The 22,006-nt window shown below is 38.0% G+C and overlaps 1 protein-coding gene across 1 annotated transcript; it reads left to right on the forward strand.

Annotated features, from left to right (window-relative positions):
• The first annotated feature begins 43 nt into the window (after positions 1 to 43).
• Positions 44 to 20,348, forward strand: LOC129720594 (mutS protein homolog 4-like). The gene is made up of 6 exons (XM_055672083.1): positions 44 to 175; positions 239 to 443; positions 17,801 to 18,397; positions 18,463 to 18,772; positions 18,830 to 19,287; positions 19,344 to 20,348. The coding sequence occupies exons 1-6, from the start codon at positions 72 to 74 to the stop codon at positions 20,346 to 20,348; spliced, it is 2,679 nt and encodes an 892-aa protein (XP_055528058.1). The 5' UTR covers positions 44 to 71.
• Positions 20,349 to 22,006: the final 1,658 nt, after the last annotated feature.

Below are 22,006 nucleotides of genomic sequence, written 5' to 3' on the forward strand. Positions count from 1 at the left end.
TGAGTTTTCTTTTTATTGGCTTCGAACGTCAAAAAACCGTCAAAGTGCCACGTGCTGTGTTGTGTCGCAGGATGAATTTTATCAGGAATCGTAATGATCGTCGGGTGGATCCCTTACCTGAGCCACGCATATTTCGTCACATCCCACCGGGTTGTGATCGGGGAAACACGCGAAGGTAAGATCGTTTTTTTTTTATTGTGTGAACCGGAGATAACGCTCACAACTGAACTTTCGGAAGCATCCATGACACCTTGAATGAAACACTGGCAGCCGGTGAGCCGTACGTTGTGTGCGCCATTGCGGAAGGTCGGGGACATGCGGTGCTGGAGGTTGGATTGGCCGCCATCGATTTGGTCGCTCCGGTTTTAAGGATGTCACAATTCAGTGACAACTTTTGCTATTCGAATGCGCTGACATCATTGAAGGCGCTGGATCCGGCTGTGGTAAGACGTTCGATTCTCGCTCATACTGTGTTTTTATTTGTTAGTTTTTGAACTTGTAATGCATTTCACAAAATTATAACTGTTTCTACTCTCAGCTATAATTGTTGTTGGGCATATGAGCCTTACACAATTTTGGCATTTTTTTTTCTATTTATGTATAAACTGTTATTCGAAACTGATTTTTTATCTTGACCATATTCTACCTGATCTTCTGAATTAGTGATTGACATTATTCTTTTCAATTCGAAGAACAATGTTTTACTTAGCATATCTTTTCTTTTTCTAAGTATATTCCACAGCAAATTGATTAGGAATTCGACCCATTATTCATTTCAGCCATATTGAACATGGCAGTGCACTAGAAACTGAAGATACACTTAAGGGATAATATCTACCAAATGCTCAAAAACAAGGCTTTTTTTATTAATTTTTTTACAGGACATTTGAGATGTAAGGTATATGAATAATATATCATTGGATTGAGCAACTGTTGCAGAATAGAAAAAATATTTTTTTCGCAATTTTTGTTACAAAAAGGCGGTTGTGCAGCGATTGCCGTGAACCGCTTTTTTTTTAAGTTGTTCCGCGGCGAGCAGTAGAAGTCGTGCCCAACTCCACCTAACATCAAAACAAAAATTTTTTCATTATCTACATAAGTGTCGCTAGTGAAGTACACATGATTATATTTTTAGTATTTTTCTTCGCAAAATGGCAACGGTTTAAAAAAAAAAAGTTCTGTTTCGACAAAAAAAAATCTACTTTGATTGTTTATAACCTTAGTTGCTGTTAATCAATCGCTAAAATCATGTGTACTTCACTAGATAATCTAATGAAGAAGCTACACTTAAAATTTCAAGTCAATCGGATGTGAACTTTTTCAGTTCTACTGCTCGCCGATTTTGAAAACACGGTTTTGAGAAAAACGCGTTTAAAGTTTCAAATTGCTATAAATCTAAAGAATCGCAAAAGTAAAGCCCCTAATAATTTTTTAACCTTCAGTCAGCTACCCCTGAGCCGCAAAGTTGTCCTTTCTGGGCTTTATCTTCCTCTTCTTCCTTTTATTTTATCTGATCTAAGGCTGCGCTTACGCTCTTTCGTGGTATCAGACATGCGACGCTCAGTGACTTTGTCGCAGTTGGCGTCCGATCCCACGCAAAACTCAAACTTGTCACTCATATTTAAGTACTTTTGAGTATAACTCACAGTTAAAAAGTATCAAAAAACTCAAACAAAGAACGTACACAACGAGAACGGCTGATCGACTAAACAAATGGAATTCGTGGGTAAACACGTGCTGTACAGACGTTGTAACGGTCGAAACTTGATGCAGCGACCTCTATACTATAAATTTGAAACACGATATCGATCATAGGTAACTTCTACTAGTTTACAAAGCCTCGAAATTAAAAACAAAAACGAGCATCACCAAAATAAACGAGAAATGTTTTTTTTTTTGGAGCATGAAAGTTGTTCGGTAACAATAAATTTAAACGAAATTTGAGTTTAGATCAGTACTTGGGCAATGTAGATTTTGACTCTAGGATAGTTTTAGCATGATTTAAGCCAATAAAAAAATGACAAAGGTGCTTATTACGCTCACCTCACTTTGTTAGACCTATTCCCGATTCCACCTCAAGTGAGGTGACAAAAATCACCTGCTTGGAGTGAGATTGACAGTGAAGTGAAATTGAGAATAAGACAAGTGAAATGAGATTGTTTCCCAGCTCAAAAATCTCTAAGTCCCAGAAAGTCGTTTTTCTAAAGCATTTCATTTCTAAAGCAGGTATTAGACGAAGCAAATATTTGCTATTTTTCAATACAGATTTTATTTTGTGCAAATAAAAATCGTACCAAAAATAGCAAATATTTGCGTCGTCTAATACCTGCTTAAGACATTCGGCATCAAAAAAATTTTTTTTCCGGTATCGAAAATTTCCCGAACTAGTTTGCATTTTTTTCATCGGGCAAAAAAATGATAATTTGACCGCTTTAAGGCACGGACCAAATTCTGATTCGTTTTGTTACCATCGTAAATCCAATATTTACCATTAGGTCACAAATCAATCAACTTTAAGACTTATGGCATCTTCGTGGAATCATTTCACCGTTCAAAATGGCCGTGAAATAATTCCACGCGAAACGTCGCTTTTTCCGTTCTCACTTCACTGATATGACACTCATAATAACCCCGATTCCGCGACAGATGTCACTTTGCGACGTTTTTCTCACTTACGTGAGTCCCGTAATAAGATTTTGTTCACTTCACTCTGATTTCACCGTGAAGTGACTCCCGTAATAAGCACCAAAAAAAAAATTTTTTTGGTAGATATAACCCCTTAACAGGTATTAAATTCAACTTTTTGCTTTAATTTTAGCATAATTATAGTTTATTGTAACTTAACCATATCTGCGGCATTCGTTAACCAAACTTTTAAGTGTAAATTGACGTGATTTGGATCAAACTCATTGCCTAAATGTGTGCATTACAAGCTAAGAAACAAAAGCGTATGCTTTCTTTGGCACAGGTGCTTATTACGGGAGTCACTCCACGGTGGAATACATTTCACTTTCACGCTCTTTTGAGACCTATTCTCGATTCCACCTCAAGTGAGGTGACAAAAATCACCTCCGTGAAGTGAGATTGACAGTGAAGTGAAAAAGAGAATAGGACAAGTGAAATGAGCGACTTTCCCAGCTCAAAAATTTCTAAGTCTCGGAAAGTCGATTGAGCTGAAATTTTATATGAGGAAATTTTTCGACAAGTGGGAACTTTTGAGCCCTACCGCTAAACGAAATTCGAAGGTAAATTTTTCCCTTACGTTCCATTGGCCGCAGCTCAAAAGTCTCAGAGAGTCGATTTTTTTCCAGGAAAAAAGAAAAGATTCGCGTTGTTACTGGAAAATAAATACCATGCATATTACCGCTAGATCACAAATCAAACGATTTTTAGACCTCCCTATATTCGTGAAATCATTTCACCGTTCAAAATGATCGTGAAATAATTCCACGCGAAACGCTTTTTCCGTTTTCACTTCACTCATATGACACTCAGAATAACCCAGATTCCACGGCAGATGTCACTTTGCGACATTTTTCTCACATACGTGAGTCCCGTAATAGGACTTCATTCACTTCACTCTGATTTCACTGTGAAGTGACTCCCGTTATAAGAACCACAGTGATAAACGAAAAAGAACCACGCACAACAGCGAAAAATATGGGTTTTGGGTGATTGAAATTCTCTCCAAGTACCGTAAAACGGGGCGAATAGAAACAGTCTGCGATATATCTTGCCGTGTACAAAAAATACTATAAAATATAGAATGAATATAAAAGTTTTAAAACATGGGTCTTGCCTCCCTTTATTAAGGTTGTAACGTCCATTTTGATAAAATAAGTAATTCATTTTTTTTAAATGTTGCATGTTTCTATTCACCCCGCAATGTGGCGAATAGAAACACTCGCTAATAAAATACGTTTACCTTGTTCTGATAGAAAATTCTAGTTTTAATTCGAAGAAAACAGAACAATTGCATCATATTCATTGATATGAGAGGCAAGAAAACGATATAAAATATCAAAATAGTGGAAATGTTCGGTTTATTACTTCATGTTTGTTATCTTATGAATGAATATGTTCTATTAGAGTCCTTATCAAAAACAGAAGGACTCGGGGTTGGGTCAAGCATTTCCACCGGTCTGGCATCTTTCGGTGTTTCATCTAGGACACGACTTCCGGGAACATTTTGTCTTGGTGGAACTGAAAACTTGATTCATATCTCTCGGGTCAGTCCATGTCGAGCATCATGCAGCAGATAAATCAGACTGTCACTAGTTTTTTGAAACAAGCGTTGTTGTCTACTGGATTGAAGTAACATCCGATTTATCACAGAGTAGTTGATTCTATAATTCGTAACCGCTTGATAAGGAAACAGTTTTTTTGCGTAAAATCGCAACAGCAACAGGCGGAGCGAATACGTTTTTGGACTTTTTTGTTGGTAAGTCCTGACCATGATGGGCTGAAAATGCACAAAACATGTTCCAGACATCATTTTACACATAAAACATTATAGCATTTCTTAAATACACATGTTTTGGTACAAAAAATAGCCGCTACGGCGTTGTTTCTATTCGCCCCGTTAATCTGAGAACCGCGAGTTTTCCATGAAACATAGTTAACGTGGTGATGAATACCTTACGGCAATCCCTTAATTCACCGTAAAAACTTGAAATGCTTAACTAAGGACTGTTCATTTTATCAAACGGACACTTTGTTTTGGTGATATCTTTATTATTTTTCAAGCAATTTCTAGACGGTTTTTTTGCAAAATGACGGTTTATTTCTCAACAAAAAGTATAAAATGTAAAACCTAACTAAGTTCATCTAACTATAAAACTGGTGAACTTTTCCTCGAACTCCACTCATAAGCCTCTTTACAGTTTCTGGCTTAACTTTTCGGCTTGCAGATGACCACATTTTCTTGAACTCATCAATTGACTGTGCTTCTCTACCATCCTTTCGAAGATACCGCTTGATAATTGCCCAATAGCGTTCAACCGGACGTAGCTCTGGACAGTTTGGTGGATTATTCTCCTTTTCGACGAATTTAATCGTATATTTCTTTAGCATTTCAAGAGTGGCAGCAGCGTAGTGGGCGGATGCAAGGTCTGGCCAGAACATTGGTGGGGTCTTGTGTTGACGATACAACGCAACAAGACGTTTTTGAATGCACTCCTTCCGATAATTCTCAGCGTTTATGGTTCCTATTGTGAAATAGGGCAAACTTTTTTTTCCGCAAGAACAAATAGCTTGCCATACCAGCACTTTCTTGCCAAACTTGTCCATTCTAATCGACCGTTTTACATCTGGTACTTCCCTGCCTACAATAGAATTGAAAAATTGTGGCCCCGGAAGTGTTGTTGTGTCCAGTTTACAGTAAGTTTCGTCATCCATTAAAATGCAACAGTTTCTTTGCTTTTTCAGTATCCTATCCAACCTCTGACATCGTTCCTTTGCCCGTTCATGCTGTTCCTTAGTCCGTTTCGGTGTCTTCTGTTTTTTGTAGGTTCTGATGTTATTCCTCCGTTTGATATTTTGAACCGTTCCTATGCTAACTCTGAGTTTTTGAGCAATTTTTCGCACAGAGTCACATTTATCGGACAGTAAAAGCTTCACACATTTCTGCTCGATTTGTGGATTAGCCGCACCTTTTCTGGTTCTGGATCTTGGCAAATCTTCAAGAGTATGGTGTTCTCCAAACTTTCTGATGATCTTGTACACAGCAGACTTAGACCTTTTCACAAGTTTTGCAATATTTCTACAGGATAGTCCCTCGGAACAGTACTTTTGAATAATCAAAAAACGAGTATCTTGATCGATTCGTGCCATTTTTCGAAACTTAACCGTTCTGACACCAAAACCACAACACCGGCACAATGTCAACAAACTCAACTACACGATAAAGGAAGATTCACCAAATTTGGGGTTAACGTTTAGTTTCTATCGTCTATTCAAAATGTCCGTTTTATAAAATGAACATTCCTTACCGACCCAGTATATCACACGAACAAGTTCTAAGTGAAGCAGAATGGCTTCCACAGACAAAGTTTTCTGGTACTCGGAAATGTTCAGAATTTGAGCCCCCATTTTGTATTTTTTTAAGCAAACCGACAGTAGTACTGCTAACCTAAAAATGGGTTTGCAGGACTTGTTTACTATTGAACTATCCAAGAAAATATTTTTTGCATGGTTTTTAAATGTAATCGAAAACTTAAAATCGCATTTTTCAAGTTCGGAAGTTTTGTTTCTATTCGCCCCACTGTTTCTATTCGCCCCGTTTTACGGTACTTAAGCACTTTAGCACAACAAATCGGAAAATATTAGCGAATTTTCTAGAAATACACAGAAAAATCACAACCGAGAACTTTTTTTCATCCACTCGCGGTCACAGCTTGCTACGATCCTGAAAAGCAAGTTCAGTGTACTACATACAAAAACTAATGGCATCAATATGATTAATGTCATCATCATAGGTGCTTATTACGAGAGTAACTTCACGGTGAAATCAGAGTGAAGTGAACAAAATCCTCTTACGGGACTCACGTATGTGAGAAAAACGTCGCAAAGTGACATCTGCCGCGGAATCTGGGTTATTATGAGTGTCATATCAGTGAAGTGAGAACGGAAAAAGCGACGTTTCGCGTGGAATTATTTCACGACCATTTTGAACGGTGAAATGATTCCACGAAGATGCCATGGTGCTTATTACGGGAGTCACTTCACGGTGAAATATATTTCACTCTCACGCTCACTTCACTTTTTTAGACCTATTCCCGATTCCACCTCAAGTGAGGTGACAAAAATCACCTCCGTGTAGTGAGATTGACAGTGAAGTGAAATTGAGAATAGGACAAGTGAAATGAGATTGTTTCCCAGCTCAAAAATCTCTTAGTCCCAGAAAGTCGTTTTTTCCGTTTTTTAGATAACACCAGATCTTGACGTGTTCTGCATTTCTAAAACATTCGGCATCGAAAAAAATGTTTTTTTTTTCGGTATCGAAAATTTCCTGAACTAGTTTGCATTTTTTTCATCGGGCAAAAAAATGATAATTTGACCGCTTTAAGGCACGGAACAAATTCTGATTCGTTTCGTTACTGAAGAATAAATCCAATATTTACCATTAGATCACAAATCAATCACTGTTGGTGAGACGAAAATCATAATTGAGTAAGATGATATTTCCTCTCTCACTGATTCTATTCCGATGCAGCTTTTTCTCCACACATTCTATAAAATCCCCACGTGGCGCGTTCCAGCCGTCGAGGCTAGTGAAATTTTCAGAAAGTTCAGCTCCACAGCAGCCACATATATATTCAAATTCCAAAATCATTTTTTTGGTAGGACAATGTACGAAGCGAGTTCTGAAATAGCCACTCATATTCGAATGGCTTTTCATGTTTTCGAATGCGCATCCACAGTAACACCGTATGTCACCTGCAACGTGTTTAGTACCTTCGAATGTTCCGATATAGCTAAATAATTCTGATGTATCGGAAACGCTACAATGTGTAGTCGACATCGTGACGTTTGCCATACTGGACATCACAGGAAAGACTAAGATTGAAGCAATCGCAACAGTAAATCTGGTAGAACTCCTAGATTCCATGCTTGGTGTGACTTTGCCTTGCAACTAACTGATAGCATTATTTAGTATATATTTCTTCAAGCTAATATTACGTATAGATTACAGAATTAAAAAACCATCAGCAAAGCACGACATACGATTGTTTACTCTTCCAATTAGCGTTGAGCAACAGTACCTCGAGAAATTACTCGTGGTATATATGTATAATTTGTTATGAATAATTTTCAATATGGCGACTCACATAGTTCAACCGTACTCGAAGTGCAAAAAAAAATATAATTCGCGCAACGGGTAATCTTAACAATGCAATCAAGAGTGTAAACAATGGTTCCATAGTGCTTGTACATCGTTTTATGATGCGGAAATTCAAACAATTCCTGATGAATTTTAATTTTGCAATACTTACAAGAAAAATCGGAAAATAGGAGCAGAAGAAACACAATTTTTTTATTTTTTTTTTTGAGGGGGGGGATATTTTGTGATGAATTATGCTCTGCCACGAGCGTTAACATATCAACACTATTATACATATATACTTTTTAAAATTTTATTTCATTGAAAGATAGAAATTGCTTCGCAGTTAATTGAATATAATTGTAGGAAATTTGTAAACCTACTTGCTAAGAAATAATAAATGAATTAAAAATTAAACCTTAACCTAACCTCACTTTTATCTTATCGACTATAAAGTGAGTTAATCGTTGTAATTGAGGATTGCAACGATTTTTGTCGGAACTTATTGATAATATTGTTTGACATATTTTCTAATGTTTCTACATTAGTAAGCCTGTGTAGTTCATTTGTGCTAAACCAGCGAGGACGCTTCAATATCATTTTCAGAAGTTTATTCTGAATCCTTTGAAGCATCTTCTTTCTGGTTGTACAACAACTTGTTCGGATGGGGACTGCACATAACATTGCAGGTCTGAAGATTTGATTGTACATTAACAGTTTTGACGTGGAACTACGTCTTTCTTCACTATACTAAGGTATATTCTGTGAAAACTGGATTGAACATGTAACGATTTTGGTTGGTGGAATGGAAGATTTTAGATGCTAATAGCGCTCAAACAACTGTTCCGATTTCTATAGTTAATATATCGTTGGAAAGCTAAAATATACAAGATTTTTATAACATGATAATTTTAGTTACCATTTTCTCATTACTCCGTGAAAATTGCGAAAAAGTTTGAAGGTCGAATATCCACATTAGAGATGCACCGAATAGCACTATTACCGAATAACCTTTTTTCCATTATTCGGTGAGACGAATATTCGGCCGTATATTCGGCTGAACACAACGTTGATCGTTTGATAACAAAATAACCAAATGGTCATTGTTTGAAGTTTAATTTGTTTCTTTTGCTTTCCAATTGTTCATGTACGAAAACGATTGAAAATTGTCCGAACTATTGCACAAGAAATAACTAATTTTGCGCCTATGGAATAAGGCCCGTTAAACCGTGGCGCGCCTACCTTCGTTCTTGTTTGAGTTGTCGTTTAAAAATAATGTTTTTGAGGATTATGGTTAACACAATTTAAAAGTTTGTGTCACAAGTACATTTTAAGTGTTTTTGAAAAAAAAAAAAAATGCGAGAAATGAGCGAGAACTAAGGATGTGACTTTGGCTCAGAAAAAATATACCTCATCCAGACAAGACATGAAATATTGTGTGGAGATTGCGGTTCGTGTTCCGTTTCAATGAGATATATTCCTTTCTAAGCCCAAGTTACATCTACAGTTTTCGTTTACCCCCGTTCATAAAACTTTGCACTATACTTTTATATTATTTTCTGATAATCAATGGCCACTGGTGCTTATTACGGGAGTCACTTCACGGTGAAATATATTTCACTCTCACGCTCACTTCACTTTTTTAGACCTATTTCCGATTCCACTTCAAGTGAGGTGACAAAAATCACCTCCGTGAAGTGAGATTGACAGTGAAGTGAAATTGAGAATAGGACAAGTGAAATGAGATTGTTTCCCAGCTCAAAAATCTCTAAGTCCCAGAAAGTCGTTTTTTCCTTTTTTTAGATAACACCAAATCTTGGCATGTTCTGCAGAAAATTTGACCGCTTTAAGGCACGGATCAAATTCTGATTCGTTTCGTTACTGAAGAATCAATCCAATATTTACCATTAGATCACAAATCAATCAACATTAAGACTTATGGCATCTTCGTGGAATCATTTCACCGTTCAAAATGGTCGTGAAATAATTCCACGCGAAACGTCGCTTTTTCCGTTTCCACTTCACTCGTATGACACTCATAATAACCCAGATTTCTTGGCAGATGTCACCTTGCGACGTTTTTCTCACTTACGTGAGGTAATAGGACTTTATTCACTTCACTCTGATTTCACCGTGAAGTGACTCCCGTAATTAGCACCACTACTCGGCTTATTCGGCATATTCGGCCGAATATTCGGCAAAATCCAATATTTGCCAATACTCGGCCCGAACATTCGGCAGCCGAATATTCAGTGCATCTCTAATCCACATGCTTTTTTAATACGATTAGTACATTTTCCTAACGCAGACTTCAAAAACATAGACGAAATGATTTCACGCATTCAGTCATTGGCTAGCAATGCCAGCCAATTGGCATCGCATTCATCACCCAACGTAAGCGATGAAGAAAGAAAGCAAAAATGCTTTCACGTGATTGGTTTTCCCCCAATCACCCAAGTTCCCCACACTGAGTGACGCTATAAAAGGACATTCCGCGTTGAGAGAAGATCATTCCCTGGTCGACCGTCAAGGCGAACAGTTCGGCTTCCCTTCGATCTGAGTTGGACCCCACCAGTGGTAATCTAATTCAGGTATCGTTGTTGGAATACAGCCCGGAATTGGACGTGAACGGCACTGGGGACCATTGGAAGACTTGTAAGCCGTTTGGGTGCTGCCGATAGTGTAGGTATAGTGTGTCGTATATCAAGCGTGTATGTCTGAGTAGCGTGTGGGTGTGTATGTGTGGTTGTGTGTGTATGTGTGAGTGGCGTGTGCGTGTATGTGTATGTGCGAGTGGCGTGTGTATGTGTGTGTGCGTATTTGTGTATGTGTGTGCGTATGTGTGTGTATGTGTCTGTGTGTGTAAGTAGCTTGTGTGTGTGAGTTGTGTGTGTGCATGTGTGTGTATGTGTGTGAGTTGTGGGTGTGTGAGTTGTGGGTGTGTATGTGTGTATTTATGTGTGTGGGTATGTATGTGTGTGTGTTTGGGTGTGTGTGTGTTTTTTTTGTATAGCGTGTGTGTGTATTACGTGTATGTGTGTGCAAAAATGCATTCATCCCAGGTAAATATGTTTATGGCAACAAGTCAATTATTTTTCATATTAGTACTTCAACTAGTATTTCTATGACAGTGATATTTTATGCTAGCTATGCTAGTTATCGCACTGAACTTGTTTTGCGTTTATTTATAACATGGGACCGACCGATATTCATATTTTTTAATCAATTTAGGGGCCATCCACATACCACGTGGACAGATTTTTAACGATTTTGACCCCCCCTCCCCCTCCGTGGACAACTGCCCATATAAATTCTAAAAAAATTGTATGGACCGTGGACTTTAGCAAACCCCCCCCCCCCCCCCCCCAAAGCTGTCCACGTGGTATGTGGATGGCCCCTTAGCAACAAAAAGCTTTTTCTTGCGATTTTTTGAGAGCACCGGATATGTGAAGAAGTTTTTGAGGTTTAAACAAAAAGTGATGAGAAATTGCATGGGACTGTTATGCATTTATAGGCAGTTCATGTGGGTATTGGTATTTGTAGTTTATGACAGGTGTATGTGTTTTTTTTTTGTGAAATGTTCATGGATTATTGTGTATGGTATTTGTACGTTTGATGTGTGTTATATACTATGGCTCTGGCAGAATTAAATCTTTACACCCACCATAGTCCCACGGCAAGTCTACGTTTGTGCACCCAAGCCATACCCTTTAACTTTTTTTTCAGACAAGGTCTAGAATTTCTGTTGATAAGGGGATACAAACATTTTATGCTTACCCGGCAAACTTCGTTCCGCCCATTTTTGTGTTCAATTAAATATTTTTGAACATTCCCAAATCGAGATCGACTTGAACTGTCCTACAGTACGGTCGCATTTCACCAACAGCTCGAGGCTAAGTCTTAGACTACCGAGAGATATTAAAATTTTGTTTTTTGCTTTCAACAGGCAATCTTTTTAAAAGACTACCTGTTGAAAGGCAAAGTAATAAATTTGTTTTTAAAGTTAACGAGTGTTTAGTGAATTAATTTGGTTTGAGATATTTCTACTTAAATTCTATAGTGAAGTGAAAGTGTAGTAAAGTTGTCCAGTTATGCCTGGAAAAAATAAAAAAGCTCGCTTTGATGCGGCATCAAGGAAACGTGAGGCATCTCCTCCAAGTGACACTGAAATTTCGACTAACAGGTATGATATTCTTTCTTCTGTTGGGGATCTAGAATTCCAAACTTCTCATACTGAGCATAAAGCCGTTATGAAGAAGGTTAAAGTTCCACCTATTGTGGTATTTAAAGCATTTCGATCAGAACTTTCATCATTTCTATCGAATGTGAAAGTTAATTTTCAAATTGGTCGCCAAGGCGAAATTCGTATTTTGACCGAATCTTTTGATGGCCATAAACATCTTTTACAGTATTTGACTGAAAAGATGTATAAATTTTACTCTTTTGATGCCAAAAACGAGAGACCGTTTAAGGCTGTGTTGAAAGGTCTCTCAAATGATCAAAGTATTGATGAAATCAAAGATTGTTTGTCAGAATCACTTGGTTTTGCTCCCAACCAAGTAATTTTGATGAAACGGGGAAATGCCAAAATTAACCAAACTGGAATACACCAGGAAAATTACTTGGTACATTTTGATCGTACCAAAGTACATAATTTGAAATGTTTGGAAAAAATACGTGTTTTATTTAACGTGCGAATAAAGTGGGAAAATTTCAAGAGACATGGAGAAATCCATAATCTTACTCAATGTCGGAATTGTCAAGCCTATGGTCATGGAACTCGAAACTGCCATATGGCAGCAAAATGTATGATTTGTGGTGACACTGGTCACACGAAAGATATCTGCCCCGTGAAAGAGACCACTAATAGTTTCAAATATGTAAATTGTGGGGGAAATCACAAATCTAATTTCTTTAATTGTCCTGTAAGGTCAAAAATTATTGCTTCCAGACAACGTAGGAATTCTAAACAATCTGTTCTCAATGTGGGTAATCAAAAGACTTTCAGTACTGTTCAGGCATCACCAGCACTTTCATTAGCAGGTGTGTCTGTAGGTAATAATTTAAATTCAGATAACAAATTTCAGACAAAAAATCCTGTTCAGGCAACACCAGGCTGTTCATATGCCAGTGTCCTTACAGGTAATATTTCAAATTCAAACAGTAACAAACCATTCGTGTTTGGTGCTGAAAAGTCAGCCAGTATTGATTTAGGTAGTCCAACTCCAGAAAAGATTGAATACCTACAACAATCCATGCTGCAGCTAATGTCCGTTTTGTTGAACTGTAACTCGATGTACGAGGCTGTTCAAGAAGGTATAAAATTTACAACTAATATTGTTATGAAATTGAAATTCAGCAATAGTTTTAAATAATGCTGTAAATTTTCTAAATGGAATGCTCGCTCTTTAAAAGCGAAAGAGGATGAATTTTTCAATTTTTTAACAGTCCACGATGTGCATATTGCAGTTGTGACTGAAACGCTTTTAAAGCCAAATACTAAACTAAAAAAGAACCCAAATTATATGGTTCATAAATTTGATAGAATTGATGTTGCCGGTGGTGGAGTTGCAATAGTTATCCACCGTCGAATAAAACATCGTGTTTTACCCCATCTTGAAACCAAAGTTATCGAGAGTTTGGGAATTGAAATTGAAACAAGTATTGGCATTTTATTTATAGCCGCAGTGTATTTGCCTTTTCAATGCACTGGTGAGCGAAAAAATTATTTCAAGGGAGATTTGCAAAAACTCACAAGAAATAAATCTAAATTTTTAATCATCGGTGATTTTAATGCGAAACATCGATCTTGGAATAATGCTCAAAGCAATTCCAATGGAAAAATATTGTTAAATGATTGTTCGGCTGGATTTTATTCAGTTTATTTCCAAATGGTCCTACATGTTATTCTTCTATTAGCAATCCATCTACAATTGATTTGGTACTAACAAATCAAAGCCATTCATGCAGTGATTTATTAACTCATGCTGTTTTGATTCTGATCATCTTCCCATAACATTTTCTATTTCCCATGAAACTATTTTAAATCCCACTAGATCTGTGTTAAATTATCACAAGACTAATTGGGATAGATATCGTTCTACGATCGAGGAAAATTTGAATGATGATATTATTTTACAAAATAGTGCTGACATTGACAGAGCATTAGAAAATTTTAGCAGCTTAATACTCAATGCCCGGAATTTATCAGTTCCTAAGGCAAGAGTGAAATTTAATGCACCAATTATTGACAGTGAACTTCAACTTCTTATATGTTTGAAGAGCATACGGAGACGTCAATACCAAAGATCTCGTGATCCTGCTTTGAAAATTATTTTTCAAGAATTACAAAAGGAAATTAAACATAGATTGACTCTCTTGCGAAATGAGAATTTCATGAGAGAAGTTGAACAACTAAAACCTTTTTCAAAACCTTTCTGGAAGCTTTCGAAGATTCTTAAGAAACCCTCGAAGCCCATTCCGGTCCTTAAAGATGGTGATTGCATTTTTCTAACGAATGAACAAAAATCTCAAAAACTTGCTCAGCTGTTTGAGAGTGTTCATAACTCCAATTCGAACGTAGTAAGTCCTATTGAAAATGAAGTAAACCAAAAGTATGTTCAGATCACCACCCAAGAATTTCTTTCCGAAGAGGTATTGGAGACAAACTTGAATGAGGTGCGAACCATTCTCAAAAAATTAAAAAACATGAAGGCACCAGGAGATGATGGGATTTTCTTTATCCTCATCAAAAGACTTCCCGAAAACTCTTTAAATTTCTTGGTAAAAATTTTTAACAGATGCTTTGCACTAGCACATTTTCCTACGAAATGAAAAAATGCAAAGTCACTCCAATTTTAAAACCCGAAAAGAATCCAGCTGAGGCATCAAGTTATCGACCAATTAGTTTACTTTCCTCTATTAGCAAACTTTTAGAAAGAATAATTCTTTATAGAATGATAACACATATTAATGAGAACTCAATTTTTGCAAATGAGCAGTTTGGTTTTCGCCATGGGCATTCCACTACTCATCAGTTACTTAGAGTAACAAATATGATTCGAACTAATAAATCTGAAGGCTATTCGACTGGAGCTGCTCTTCTAGATATAGAAAAGGCATTCGACAGTGTTTGGCATAAAGGTTTAATAGCTAAAATGTCAAATTTCAGTTTTCCGCTTTACCTCACAAATATGATACAAAGTTATTTAACTGACCGCACTCTCCAGGTTAACTATCTAAATGGTAAATCTAATAGATTGCCTGTTAGAGCTGGTGTGCCTCAGGGGAGTATCTTGGGCCCAATCTTATATAACATTTTTACTTCTGATCTTCCTGATTTACCACCAGGTTGTGAGAAAACTCTGTTTTGTGACGATACAAGCATTTCCGCAAAAGGAAAAAGCCTTCGTGTTATATGCAGTCGGCTTCAAAAAAGTTTAGATATATTTTCTTCATACTTACAAAAATGGAAGATTTCCCCTAATGCTTCTTAAACACAGTTAATTATTTTTCCTCATAAGCCAAGAGTTTCATTTCTCAAATCCACCCATAACCACGTTATTAAGATAAACGGTGTGGTCTTAAATTGGTCTGATCAAGTTAAATACTTAGGGCTAATTTATGATAAGAATCTTACTTTCAAGGAGCACATTGAAAATATCCAGTCAAAGTGCAATAAGTATATCAAATGTTTATATCCTCTTATCAACAGGAAGAAGTCTAGAGGACTTTGTCTCAAGAATAAACTGTTAATTTACAAACAAATATTTAGACCAGCAATGTAATATGCAGTTCCCATCTGGACAAGTTGTTGTGCAACCAGGAAGAAGACACTTCAAAGCATTAAACTTTTGAAAATGATTTTGAAGCGTCCTCCCTGGTTTAGCACGAACGAGCTACATAGGCTCACTAATGTAGAAACATTAGAAAATATGTCAAGCCAAATTATCAACAAATTCCGACAAAAATCGTTGCAATCCTCAATTGCAACGATTAGCTCACTTTATAGTCAGTAAGATAGTTTTAAGTTTCGTTTTATTCCTTTTTTTTCTTGACAAGTAGGTTTAATAATTTTCCTACAATTACATTATCTTAACTGTGAAAGCTAATAACATTCAATAATACTAAAAAGCGTACAAATATATATAATAGTGTTGAAATGTCACCATTTGTGGCAGAACACACAATACTAGTTCTGAATAAATATTTTAGTACATAAATAAATCATTACAAACTCCCCCCCCCCTATTTAAAAAAAAAAAACATTCCCAAATCATTGATTCCTTGCGATGTACAAATGCACGACGAATCGGGCATAGGATATGATCAAAGTCAAAAGACAAATCGTTTGAAATGATTGGTTTTATCGGAATGACAACATCCTTGAATTTTGGCTTCTGTAAATCACCTTTATTCTGAATATATTCATATTGAGTGGTATTCGGCCATTTCCAGTTGTTTTTCTGGCATCAACCTGACATCGGAATTACCCATATTGGGTGATACTCATTTAGTTTGGTTGTTTTCCAGAAACTGAAAGTAGTCATTAGGGTGGGGAAAAGTGATCGATTTTCCAGAACCAAGTTTTTTTGGTTCCTTTTGGGGTCCCAAACAACAGTGAACTTACCTGAAGTCGATTGGTTTTGTCTCCGCTTGGCGCATTGCATTTCAAATTTGTATGAAAATTCATATGGTAAAACCAACTTTTTTGCATTTACCTTTCTAGAGAGCTCAATAATGATCTAATAATGCACTACATTATGTTAAAGTATAGTATTTTAGATGCCTAACAACTTTGCAGAAGACACTGATGTCGATGTATGTCGATTTATGTCGATTTAAATGCAGAAAATCTTGTTTTCTGCCAACATTACCAATGTACCGGCGTCAGTTGAACTCTCATCAGAAGTAACCTGTCGTAACGAGTTTATACACTCAGCTGGATCAACCAAACAAATTTAGGTCAACATACTAGGCGTAGGTGGAATCTACAACGTGTTTCAAAGGTTACTTCTGATGGAAATCTGACTGACACCGGTACACTTGCAGCGTTGGCAGAAAAATGATTTGCAACATAAATTTCGACATACTCAAATTTGAACAGCTCTAGTATTTTATTGGCTCACCCTAGCTATTTAATGTCTTCGACCAAGTTGTAAGGCATCAAAAAACCTACCATTTGATGTCATGAAACCTATGGTTCAAGCCATTTGAGCTTGTTAGAATGGAAAATGCAAAAATGTTGTTTTTTCTATACAAATCCATATAAATTTAAAATGCAATGCGCTAAGCGGAGACAAGACCAATCGACTTCCTCGACTATCAAGTTTCGTTTTTTCCATATAACGATTCCCCACCCGAGTAGTCATCTTTAAGTTAAAAATGGTGTCCAGGGTCAATGTTTGGTTTCTATGCATCATCTCGATTACGGAAATATCCATATGGGTCATTCCAAACGAAATGTACATGCCACTTGGACACGACCATCGCAGATTTTGCAGTTGGGTAAATTATTCATCTACTGTCTTTTTGGAAAAATCTCAATTTTTGTGTTGATTGGAATACCCCCCGCTCTGTAGGACCCCCTCGCTATTGCGAAGTTAGCGTCCATATGCCTCGTGTCCCGTCCCTCATGAGAATATGTTTTCACATGTTACGCATTTACTATTTTAGAAAGGTATGCCATTGAAAATTCGAAGTCGGCCATTTGTGGCTTCAACACACTTCCACTTTAAGGTGTTCGTCCGCACAGACAATGAAAACACTCCTTTCCAGGGTCACCAAAAATATCAAGTGCATAACAATTTGCGTAATACCTTTCGTCAGTAGTGCGACCGTGTCTCAGATGCTATCTTCTACTGTTTTTAAATATTAGCCACTCGAATCAGAATCGCTTTCCAGTGGTCTGATTTTATTTCAATTTCAGTATAAAATTTCGAATTTTTTGTTGAAACAAAAATATAAACCCTAAATTAGATATATTTCAGTGAGCGCTCGTTAAACAATCAGTCATCCACCCTGCCGGGTGTCATACGGACGGTCATGCCAGAGGTCCAGATTGTTCCACTTCCCAGGCAGTTCTTCAACGATGTCAACGCTAAGAGATTCCTGGAAGGTTATTGTACCTCTAGTTACACTGTTGTGAAGGATTCCATTGTCTCCAAGTACTACGGACTAGCGGCAATTGGTGCCCTCGTGAGACACTGCCTGGAGAGTAATCTGCTGCGAATCGCCTCGAAATCGCTGCAGTTTCAGTACCTCAACAAGCAGAACACCTTAGCGATCGACATCGAGTGTGTCCGTCATCTGGAGTTGATCTATTCTCTGCAAAATGTAACGGACAAGAACTCACTGTATAGGGTTTTGAATCACTCTATAACCGGAGTCGGAAAGAGACACCTGCGGGCGAATCTGCTGGAACCTAGCTCATGTCAGCGGACACTCGAAGCTCGACTGGAAGGTGTTGCCGAGCTGCTCGCAAAGGTTGACGTTTTGTGCGGTGTTCAAAGAATTCTACGGGACCTGGTTGACATTGGAGGACTGATGAGACTTTCGGTGGATGTCGATAATTTGGTTTGTTTATTTTTTTATTTAATTGATAATAGTGACCTTCCACGATTACGTTTTTTTTTTTTCAGAAAACCACTAAACAGAATACGATCCACGTTTTGAATCAAGCCTCCACTTTACGCAACGCTCTAAAATATGTCCCCGAGTTGAACTCCTTACTTGCGCCAACCGAATCGTCTGTCTTGCGTGGAATAAGGCAGTCGTTGGAAAATACAGTTTATTACTCGCTGTCGGAGAAAATTTGGACGGTTCTCACTTCCAGCGAGAGTGTTTCGCCAACCGCAGACTATAATCGTCTTTTTCTGGTGAAATCTGGGGTTTCCTCAACTTTGGACGCACTTCGGGGGCTGTACTCGGAAATGATTGACGAAATTAGAGGTTGACAGATTTATTGTTCTTACTAATCAGTTTCAAATCATGTTTATTTTAATTTAGAATACGTCGCTGTGTTATCACGTGATAACAATATGGCACTGAAAATGTCCTGCAACAAGTCTTACGGCTTTCACATTCAAGTCAACCAAAAGCCGACTGAGAATGGATGTCTCCCGCGTACTTTCCGCGTCCTGAAACAGGCGGGTCAACGTCTCAGTTTGACTACCGGACATCTTCAGGTACTGAATGAACGAGTTAACGGTATCATTGTGGAAATTGAAACCGTCAGCTATTGCATCATTAAGGAGCTGATCGAGGAAATACGGTTGGAAGTGGACCTCGTTTATAGATTGGTATCACACGTAACCGTCCTAGATATACTGCAATCTTTAACTGTTGCCAGCCAAACTGACAACTATTGTCGCCCGTGTTTCGGAAGATCAACCAAAGTAGTGGCGGCACGTCACCCCCTTCTCGAATCCTACGCCGAGAACGTAAAAGTTATTAAAAACAACATCGTAAGATTCCCTTCTTTGAGGTCGAAAGACTTCCTCAACATTTAACCTTCTTACAGATAGCAACTCCGGAATACAACGTGTTCATCGTAACCGGGCCGAACATGAGCGGCAAGACGGTCTACATAAAAATGATCTGCCTGCTACAGATCATGGCCCAGCTGGGTTGCTACGTACCGGCTGCCCGGGCTGAGTTCCATATCGCAGATCGGCTGATGGCCATCTTTGGGGCTGCCGAGAATGTCGAACAGGATTCGTCCAACTCGAAGCGTATGTCACGACAGATGACAATTATCGGCAACAGTTTGACCGTCAACAGTTTGGTTGTCATTGATGAACTGTTTGGAGACACGCCCTGTCCGGCTACGACTGATCCTCGCTGGAAACTGTTGGAGCATATTGTTAAGTTTATGGATTTCCAACCAGGGGCTGCCTGTGAAAGTTTGGCTGCCATTGGGCGACCTTTCGTTTACCTTACCACCCATTGTCACGACATGCTGCGATCGCTGGAACAGAATAACAACGTATCACTGCTTTGTATGAAAACGGAAACTTCGGATCTAGATGGAGTGAATCGTCTACGTTACAAATACAGTGTAACCGAAGGTAGGACAACCGTGAAAAATTATGGCATTTCGCTGGCAAGATGCGTTCACATACCGGAAAGCGTGATCCAGCGGGCGGTGGAGATCAACCGGCAGTTGAGCGGTGAATTTCTTGGTCATAATACGACCACCGTGAATAGTTCACTGTCGACCGAAGCAAATCGGAACCTTTTCGACAGACGTTTGTACGATCTTTACGCTCAGATGGCGTCTCTTCTTTCGACTGCATCCGGTGAATTACAGGCCGATCGTTTGGGTGAACAATTGGAGCAACTACTGAGAGATTTTGCAGGTAAATTATCGCCCGAAGTTGTTCGATTTCTGCAGGAAACTCCACTGGAGCTACTGCTTCGACAGTGTGGCGATTCAACGATGGCTAACAGTGGAACCGTGAGTACTAACCGAATAACTATAACAAGTGAATCTTCTCTCGTTAATGAAACCGATTCTACTAACTAATTTTGTCAGAATACTTTTTATAATCACATAATTAATCATGGTTATCAAGAAGAGATTAATAAAAACCAATTGATTTTTGAGAAGTTAGTGGAACCAAAACAAATAACGATACCGTATGACGATTGGTAGATGTTATCGCGTTTTCACAGCTAATAATAACCTGAACGAATGACCGGAACAGACGAATTCGTTCTGAACCGGTTTCGTCCAATACAAGCTACAAAATGTATTTGTACGTAAATACAAAGCACTAACAGCTTATCAACTCAAAGCCCCGAATACTGGATTATCAGTGCTTTGTTGCTGTGCAACAATTTCGTTATTTTCGTTTATTGAAATCTCGTGACTAGTGAGATCTACCCAAATTTTAATCTTTACGGAAGAGTCGACTGACTTGTTGGAACGTCGCGTGTCAGTTTTCAATGTACAACGACCGAGCCAATCTAGGCTCGTACTAGAAGTGAAGGCTAAGCAAATTGAACTACGCATTAATGTAATGATTAAGAACGAAAGTATTTGAATGATAACGATGAACAGTAACGGGCAGTATTGTGCGCTGAGATTATGCTACTTTCGTACGCATTCCCAGGCTGTATAGCGAACTGAACTGGTTTCGAATGAACTCGTCTATCATTGTTGTCTGTGAACCCGTGATAAAATGGATTGAGTTCAGTTCCAGAAACCGGTTTGGCTTATCATCAATAGCTTGCAAGTTAAACCGTGTCGGTCGTCAACTGAGTACTGAGGATTTTCGACTTAGCGTTATATAAATCATTGTTTTGATATCACCTGAAAGAGGAATGACAGCTGAGTTTACTTGCGATTACACAAATGTCAGCGTGAATCTGTTACTGTGAACCGAAAGACTTGATTCCATGAAATAAGAGAAGTATTGCAGTTGAGGCAAGTTTTCAAACGGTAGATTTTCTCAAGATAGTTTAATAATTATTGTATGTTTTCATTAAAGTTTGGTTTAAATCAAGTCAGATTTCGCTCCAACTCGACTGAGAGGCCATCAGGACCCTCTCATAAACCTTGGTTATTATATTGACATAATGAAGATGATATGAGAATCCAGAATCAAGTGTGACTCCTAAATCAGGAGCGTGATCAAAATAATAGGGATAAGTTTTAGGGCATTTATTAATGCTTGATAAATTTCTCGATCACCATTCTTCGAAAGTATTAATCCATTGTTGGAGCACAATCCTGAGAAACGGCTTAAACAGTGGCGCCTACTTTCATCAATCAATGAAAACGGGCCGTAAACTTCTGAATTTTTATTGATATCAGCGATTTCAATAACGGAAACGCTGTATAACGAATGTAAAAAATATCGTTCAACACAGTAAAATCTTTGAATGAACATCAATCGAAAAATAAAAAAAAAAGTAAATAACATTTTTCTGGCAGAAAAAAAGTTCCACGTCGACTGTTTGACTCTGACCAAAAACATCATATCAAGAAGACAGGCATCTCTGGATCGATTCCATACAAATGACAAGCGCCTGATCAAACAGCGCACTCCATCTATTGAAGGTGGTAGCTTGTTATGAGAGTGGTGGTAATTACATCGCTACGAAGTCATTGTGTGCGTATATGATATTCCTGCATGTCATTCGGATTGCATTCACAACGCCAGCACACATACTAGCATG

Source organism: Wyeomyia smithii, chromosome 2 (genome assembly GCF_029784165.1).
Source record: "Wyeomyia smithii strain HCP4-BCI-WySm-NY-G18 chromosome 2, ASM2978416v1, whole genome shotgun sequence".
Classification (NCBI taxonomy): Eukaryota; Metazoa; Arthropoda; class Insecta; order Diptera; family Culicidae; genus Wyeomyia; species Wyeomyia smithii.